Here is an 8,758-nt window from a genome sequence, read left to right on the forward strand (position 1 = left end):
GGTGTTGGTAGTTGGTAGTTAAAAGGAATTAGTTTTTCCCCCAAATGTTACTTTAGGTGAAGATTTTCTAGGTCCTAAGTAAAGAAGTTTATAAGGGTTTAGACTATGAAAATCTTTAGCTACTTTACATGTTCTAAATATGAGGTGAAAAATTCTTATTTTTAAAACATATGACTATAATGGTTCTTAAGATTTCATTTTATTCTGACTTTGGTGTTCTTACTAGAGTAATATATTTTTCAGTGAGAGAGTGAATGGATAATTTCGTACAGTAAGGACACGTGTTCCTGGGAAGAATGGTATATTTCTTGTTGTGCCCTCATATAGTAGTATACTACTAATCTAATTAAAAAGAAAGGTTCTAGTTTCCTCCTAGAATCACAGAACATTTAACTATGTCCTCTTGGAGGTAATTTTTGCAAATACCAAATGCTGAATAATACGTAGTTTAATTTTTCATTGGCTCAGCCCATTTTATTGTACCACAAAAGTCGTACCATGTAGTGAACGTGTATAACACTTCACTTTGTAACAATCAGAATGGCAACACAATCTCACTTACCAAACACTATAAAAAGACCAAAATCCATATATTACTTTTCTTAAGCTAAGCTAGAACCAATGCTTTTAATAGAAGATATGAAGTAGTAAACTGTTTTATTGACTTCAAATATGAGAGTGCATTACTTTAAGACTTGATTGAGCACTTAAACTTGTTTGGTAGGAGTTTTTGATTGATTTAATAAGTTCAAGGAGACTTTTGGCTTATTCCTCTGGCAGAAGTGACTTTTCCCTCTTCTCTTACTACCCCCCTTCAAGAAAAAAAAAGAAAGAAAGAAGAAATTTTTTAATTCTATGACAGGTTGTTTTCAATATTTGGCAGACCATTATAAATTGGTTTTTCAAGAAGAAATAACCAAGAAAAAGAGGTCCAATTTGGATTTTATTTTCATTCAATAGAACCAAGAAAAAGAGGTCCAACTTGGATTTTATTTTCATTCAATGGGCTTTTGCTGAGGCATTGCTTGGTATAGCATTCTGCACACCTGGGAGGGCAAAAGGAAAAATAGCTACCTTTGTCTCTCTGTAGGCTCAATAATGATTTGGGAAGATAAGATAAATGTTAACCATTGTAGAATGTTTACCAAACATAAGAGGAAATAATTTTATTGATTCAAACACAGGAGTAGGTCCTCCATCTTTTAAAATTGAATTAAACTCTTTGCACTTAAAGTTGAGGACTTGGTAAAGCTTATAATCTTTATTATGAAATGTAGCATAACAATATATTATATATTTATTTTTTTGGTTATAGATGATGCAACTTGCAAAGCATTCCTGAAACATGAAATAAGAAGAACAATATTTCAATGTAATATAATCATTATACCTGTTTATTTATCAAAGTGGCTTCATTCCACTCTCTTTCATCTTTGCTCATGTATTCCATCAAATGTTGTGTAAACCAAAGTGTGTAGGAAGAAATAAGTATTTTTAAGTCATTATTCTCTGCAATGGGAGTGCTAAGGTTCAAGCACATCTTTTGCGGGAGCTTTGTTGAGTTCAGTGGAGCATCCCAGGGAGTGTTCACCTTCCTTCTGATTCCATGTTGCTTGACTCTGGATTTCAGAGCACCCCCTCTTATCCCAAATGTGCCTTTCCTCTGGGCCTGGAATGCCCCAACTGAGTTTTGTGTTGGAGCACTTAATGAGCCACTAGATCTGAGCCTCTTCTCTTTAGTGGGAAGCCCCCGGAAAAACATAACAGGGCAGGGTGTTACAATATTTTATACTGATAGACTTGGCTACTATCCTTATATAAATAAGAAAGGCACAAGTGTGAATGGAGGAATCCCCCAGAAGGGGTCCTTAAAAGACCATCTGGACAAAGCTAAGAAAGACGTTCTTTATTACATGCCAACAGACAATGTGGGTTTGGCTGTCATTGACTGGGAAGAATGGAGGCCCACTTGGGCAAGAAACTGGAAACCTAAAGATGTTTACAGGAATCAGTCTATTGAGCTGGTGCAGCAACAGAATATACAACTTAATGTCAAAGAGGCTGCCAAGATAGCCAAGGCTGATTTTGAAAATGCAGCGAAGAGTTTCATGCAAGAGACTTTGAAATTGGGAAAATTACTTCGGCCACATCACTTATGGGGTTATTATCTTTTTCCTGATTGTTACAACCATAATTATAAACAACCCAATTTCAATGGAAGTTGCTTTGGTATAGAAAAGCAAAGAAATGATGCCCTTGACTGGCTGTGGAAGGAAAGCACTGCCCTTTTCCCATCCATTTATTTGAACAGCAGCATATCTCCTAGAAAAAGTTTGCTCTATGTACGTAATCGAGTTCATGAGGCCATTAGGATTTCCAAAGTACCTGATGCTGAAAAGCCACTTCCAGTTTTTGTATATGCCCGCCTAGTTTTTACTGATCGAGCTTTGAAATACCTTTCTGAGGTAAGTAAATCAAGGTATAAGGGCTATGAAATGCTGTCCACAAAAAGTGTTTAGTGGGATTTAATGTTAATTTTGAAGGGAGTGAAATTTAGCCTTTGATATCATTTAGGAATGTGCACAACAAGTAGTTCTACATCATTGTATGAATGCAAACTAAGAATATGTTTAATTTTTAATGTTACTCATTATTTTTTAGTAAGCTTGGAGAATTAGGTAGTATAGACAATGTATTCAGTTTCTTTTTTTCTTTCTGCTCCCTTGTCAATAGAAGTAATTAAAACAATAGTAGTTTCTATTTTTTTTTATAGTGAGACAATGGCTGTGTAAAAGATAGAGAAAAGTGGTGGAGAAATATTTAAATTATTATTGTTGGATTAGCATGCTTAACTTTTGTTTTGTTACTGTCCTATGTATAACACTTTCATTTTATGTCTGTCTGCTAACTTTTTCTATCACATTTGCCAGGATGACCTTGTGAATACACTTGGTGAAAGTGTCGCTCTGGGTGCCTCTGGAATTGTAATATGGGGAAGCCTTACTATAATGCAAAGTGTGGTAAGTTGAATTGGTAGGAAATAGATGAAAATATTTCTCCCTTTAATATTTTTCAGGATTGTTTTGGTATTGAATAAGAAAAGTAAGTACCATTATGCCTATGAAATACCTTTGTAATAGTAAGTGCTCAACTAATACTGGCTAAATTAAAATGTCTTGTGTTTGTGTGGTTGTTGTAAGGCAGAAAATATCATACCTGTTTTCCAGTGATGAAACAGAAATTCAGTGAGATTAATTGAATTTGTCTAGGCTACCTGGCTATTAAGTTGCAAAAACAAGACTATCCTCCATTTACTGACATGGTATTTGGTGTAAGAAGATAGGTCTCTCTCTTCCTTTATTTTCATTCTTCTTTAATTCTCCATATCAGGTCTTTATCCCCCACCTCTTCAATCCTCTTGATTCAATATGAGAGTACAGCTGTCATATGGTCACTGCTGAATTGGAGCTGAACTTTTCCTTCTCTGATGGATGTGGAAATACTAATGAACATGCCATGGAACATGTCAAATGAAGCCCATGGGCCAGGGGTCCTATCCTGGAACCTGTAGAGAACAAACTTTAAACTCTAAGACCACAAGAAACCTTATGAGAAGGGTTATATTCATCTCTTGTCCTTCAGATAGAATAGCCATATTCTTACTTTATTTAAAAATACTTAACAGCAGTTACATTTGTGAAATTCTTTCAAGGTAATCTGAGCCCTTCTCTCTATTTTGAATAATTCTATTGTCTCTAGTTTGATCTACAATAAAAATAAATAACAGAAAATATAAGTTCAGAGAAAGGTATATGTCCCTTGGTAAAATCTTTTGTATATCAGTAAATTTTAAAATTATAATTCTCCTAAGTATATTCCTAATTTTTGTTAGTTATTTTCCCAAGCCCTTTCTCAAGGGTCCTATTATTTAACATTTTATACATATATATAAATTTTCCATATGGTTTTCTTCCTTTTGTTTTTAACGTAACTGAGAACTCCATTAAAAAAATTAAATAAAAAAAAAGGAAAAAACAAACAAACAAGAAACTCCCCAAACTGAGAACTCCACCCTTACTCTGAGGAATCAGGCATTCCTCAATGAGTAGGATAACATGACATGCTATTTAAGTGTGACACTTGTTTCTTAATGGCATTTTAATCTTAGATTTACATTCTACTACCATGCCTCTCAAATAATCTTTAGTATTATTTATGCCAGGGACAGCCCTTTAACTTTAATATGACTATTTTCTACTTACTGGCACTGTCTCAGAATTGTCCCCTATAGAATCATGAATTACTTGTTATGTTTCTTCTGATTCATTGACAACTTGAGAAACCAGTAATTGAAGGTTTACTTGCAGTTACTGGAAACTGACCTTAAACAAGCGTAAGTAAACCAATTCTTTTCATTTTATTTTACTAGATCTAGTGGTGTGATGGAGCCAGCTCTACTGGTCCTGCTTGTTAAATATTTGGGAATTTTGTGAGCCAGTTGTTAAATATAGCCATTATTCAAAAGTAAATTAGAAAGATTTATATTAAAATGAATTATGTTAAAAACAAAGTCAGTAAATTCTCAATATATCATTTATTTTACTTCATTTTACTGTTATTCACTTCTTGAAATTATTTACATCTACTATATCTATATAAGTGGAAATGCTATGCAATTATGTGCTAGTCTACACCATACTGCCATATTGTGTAATGGTGGTGTTCTTGATTCCCAATTCTGCATCCAGTAATGTCAGATTAGTAATCTGAAATTGGCCATGGTAGGAGTATTTACACCATGAAGATATATATATATATATATATATGTGCATATATATATATATATATATATATGTATAATCTGATATAAACCAGGTCTTATCTATTAGAAAGCCAGTTTTAGGATCTTTTTGTAGACTATTGCTATGTAGGCTAATGATTCTAAAATCATTCTTATCTATTTTACTCCTCTTTTTGCCTAACCCTTGTCTCTGTGAAGTTGAGGAAGCAACCGCAATGTTATCTGAACTTGGCATAAATTTTCTTATCCTTGGTATTGGGAACATAGTGTTGAAAAATATTGACAAAGTCCATGTACTCTTGAAGCTTATGAGTGTTTAAATACAATACACAAACAAGAAAAATATTTGCTTTGATAAGTGCTATACAGAGAATTAAAATAGAGAGATGTGAGAGAGTCAACCAGAAAGGTTTCCGGGAAAGGCATTATCTAATTAAAGCTGCCATCTGCATGACAAGATACAGTCAACCATGTTAAAAATTAGAGGAAAGAGCTTTCCAAGCAGAGAGAAGAGTAAGTGAAGTTTGAAATAAACATGCCATGCTAGTGAAATCACTCCTATGTCTACGGTAGAATGGGTGTGGAAAGGTTGTATAAGAGCAAGGAAGGGTTACAACATGTCAGGCTGTGTACAAGTCAAGAGGAGAAGTTGGATTTTATTTTAACACCATGCAAAGCCATTGGAGAGTTAAGAAGATGGGTGGTATATTAGTTTTCTTTTGCTTCCATAAAAATTACAAAAAACTTAATGGCTTGAAAAAACAGATGTATTATCTTATAGTTCAGTAGGTCAGAAGTCCAATGTGGTTCTCAGCAGGCTAAAATCAGGGTGTCAGCAGAGTTGCATTTCTGTCACTTGGGTTGTTGGCAGATTCAGTTCCTTGTGGTTGGAGCAATGAGATCTCCATTATCTGGCTGGCTGTTGGCTAAAGGTCCTTTCCAGCTTCTAGAGGCTGGTACATTCCTTAGCTCATGGCCCTCTTCTCTTTTCAAAGTCAGCAATGGTGGATTGAGTCCCTCTTACACTTTGAATCTATCCTTCTCCTTTCATCTTATCTTTCTAACCCAGCTTGAAATGTTTCTACATGTTCAGATTCAAGTAATTAGATTGAGCACATCCAGAAAATTCAGGATAATCTCCCCTTCTCAAGGTCCATAGCCTTAATCACATCTACAAAGTCCCTTTTGTCATGTAAGATAACATAGTCACAGATTCCAGGGGATTAGGGCGTGGACATCTTTGGGAAGCAATTATTCTGCCAGCAGTAGATGATACCATCTGCAGGAAGGTAACAAGAAATAGATTCAAGTGGAAGCTGTCAAGATTCCTTGACTTGCCTGTCGACCTACAATCACCACTTCCTTTGATCTGCTGAAGGACTAGCACAGCCAGCGTGCTCAGTGGAACTGTAGATCAGGAAAAAGGACTATCTTCATTGTCTTTAGAAGGACAGTGCCCAGGTTTTAGTACATACCAGTCTCAAGAAGAATCATTTCAGTTAATCATCACTCATACTCTGGCAAATTTGTAAAAGAACTTTCATTATTCACCCATAACTTGACTATACATAACATTTAATATAAAGTGTACTCAGTTAAACCTGTTTAGTTGTTTCGAGCCAGCAATTTAGAAATTAGTAAATCTTTTCAATTCTGTTTAAACTTGTCTGACAAATTTGATGCTTATTACATTATTAATAACTTATTGAGGGCCAACCAAAGATATGCTAGGCCCTGTGTTAAACACTTTTATATATGTCATACCTTTTCATCTTCACAACAACCCTATGAGGTAGGCGCCATAATTATTCTAATATTTTACAGAACATGAAGCTGAAGCATACAGGTTAATTAATTTTCCCAAGTCATGCAGATAAGAAAGAAGACTTTGAAAGCTTGAGAGATTCCCAAGTTCTTACAGGTAGTCACTAATTGAACTGGGAATCAATTAGAGCAAATGGACCACAGAGCCCATACTCTTAACAGCTGTAGCCATCTATCTCAATCAGTTTATGCATTATTAAGGGAGAACAAGGCTACAGTATGTGAAGCCTCAACTGGTCAATTATTCAGTGGCTTGAAACAGCTGTGAAACTTACTGACAAATGTTACAAAAAACAGTTGGAATAATCTTGTTTATTAAGGAAAAATATTCCCTACCTCTTTCTGTATCTATTTTTATTCTTCCTTAAAAATTGCTTATTGCAGTGGATTAATTCACATATGAACTAACTTGTTCTTTGATTTATTCTGTCTTATTTTACAGAAATCTTGCTTGAACCTGGACAATTACATGAAGACAACACTGAATCCTTACATAGTCAATGTCACCCTAGCAGCCAAAATATGTAGCCAAGTGCTTTGCCAGGAGCAAGGTGTATGTACAAGGAAAAACTGGAATTCAAGCGACTATCTTCACCTGAACCCAGCAAATTTTGCTATTCAAATTGGAAAAGGTGGAGAGTACATAGTACTTGGAAAACCTGCACTCGAAGACCTGCAGCAATTTTCCGAAAAATTTCGTTGCAGCTGTTATCCCACCATGAGTTGTAAGGAGAGAGATGATATAAAAGACATTAATGCTATTGATGTGTGTGTTGCTGAAAACGTTTGTATGGATGCCATTCCAAACTCAGAACTCAGTGGTCAGCCTTCCAGCTGGAATGAAAAACCTTCTTTCACTTCCCACATTGTCTCATCCTCCACACCATCTGCCATAGTTTTCTTTGTTAATATTTTGTTTCTCACCATGAGCTCTTCTGTAGTCAATTTGTAGTTGTACATGTTAGCTAAAATAAACAATATGTCCATTTTAAAGTGTGATTTTTAGACTAACTAATTGTCTGAAAACAACATGTCTCACTAAAAGGTCCTTTTTGGAAAGTTCTTTCTATACCTAGTGAATGGTGGTTTCCTTTGAACTTGACAAACACTGCAATCTTGTAGGAATTCTCAACCATGAATTCAATTTATATTCCAGTACTCAACAGCTTGCCTATCAATATTCTCCAGCTCAGAGCTCACAAACTCATATTATATGTTGCACTTGTAAAACTGCCAGGATTATTTCAACACAATCATTCTACACAATACTGACATTCTGATGAAATTATAATTTGACATGCAGTGGTTAAGAACTTGAAAGTGAAAACTTATCAATAAAACTCATCAGTAAGATTTAGAGAACCTGGATATTTCTCTTCTCATCTGCTTACAATAGAGGCAGGGCGGAGAGACAAAAAGAGGGAAGAATTAAGGGAAAAGAACTAGAATCTAGAATTCCTTGCTTTCTCTGGTTCCACTGAGGACTCTAATTTGCACAGGATTGAAAAGAACTTGTGTTGAGTATACAGTTAGCCTTCAACTCCCTGTTAAAGCCAAGAGCAGAGCGGTTGTAGTTGAATGCCTTACTTGGTCTGACCTGTACAAATGTTACTGTCACCTCCTTCTCCCTTTGCTCCAGACTTCCTTTTAGAAACAAGAGATGAAGCCACAAACCAGTTTGGGATATGCCAAATCCACAGTTGGGTAGGTACTAGGATTATGGTACAATTAAAGTCACTAACATTTTTTTTTTTTTTTTTGAGGAGAAGGAAAGAGGAGTTATTAATTTGCCAGCAACTGAGGAGGTTGGCAGACTCCCGTCTCAAAGTATCAACGTCCTCAAAGTCACTAAAATCTTAAACTCTTTGAGGCATTGAATTTCCTGTGAGGAAAAAGGAAAATATTTTATTTGTTATAGACATCATTTCTTTATGCTTTAGCTTTGTTTAATATCTGAATTGAGATGGAGCTAAAAAAAAACAATAAAAATGATTCAAATTATTATTATACATTTTTTAACTCCAATAATTTTTTAAAAATGAAAACACTTGGATAGTCTTTTATGTTATGTCAGTTTAAAATCTTTTGTATTCTTTTTTCCCTTTTTATTTTAGTTGCTATGCAATAATTGTA

General features: G+C 34.8%; 1 protein-coding gene across 1 annotated transcript; it reads left to right on the top strand.

Annotated features, from left to right (window-relative positions):
• The first annotated feature begins 1,514 nt into the window (after nucleotides 1-1,514).
• LOC138377392 (hyaluronidase PH-20-like) lies at nucleotides 1,515-7,577 on the top strand. Its single transcript, XM_069462280.1, has 3 exons — nucleotides 1,515-2,465; nucleotides 2,931-3,020; nucleotides 7,068-7,577. The coding sequence occupies exons 1-3, from the start codon at nucleotides 1,515-1,517 to the stop codon at nucleotides 7,575-7,577; spliced, it is 1,551 nt and encodes a 516-aa protein (XP_069318381.1).
• The last annotated feature ends 1,181 nt before the right edge of the window (nucleotides 7,578-8,758 follow it).

This window comes from Eulemur rufifrons, chromosome 29 (assembly GCF_041146395.1).
Source record: "Eulemur rufifrons isolate Redbay chromosome 29, OSU_ERuf_1, whole genome shotgun sequence".
In the NCBI taxonomy this organism is placed as follows: Eukaryota; Metazoa; Chordata; class Mammalia; order Primates; family Lemuridae; genus Eulemur; species Eulemur rufifrons.

What these genes read in the sequence shown, in the direction of transcription:
- LOC138377392 (XM_069462280.1), top strand. Translation starts at nt 1,515, where the DNA reads ATGGGAGTGCTAAGGTTCAAGCACATCTTTTGCGGGAGCTTTGTTGAG. An exon ending in CTTTGAAATACCTTTCTGAG is followed by an intron (nt 2,466 to 2,930) that starts GTAAGTAAATCA and finishes CACATTTGCCAG; the next exon opens with GATGACCTTGTGAATACACT. An exon ending in TTACTATAATGCAAAGTGTG is followed by an intron (nt 3,021 to 7,067) that starts GTAAGTTGAATT and finishes CTTATTTTACAG; the next exon opens with AAATCTTGCTTGAACCTGGA.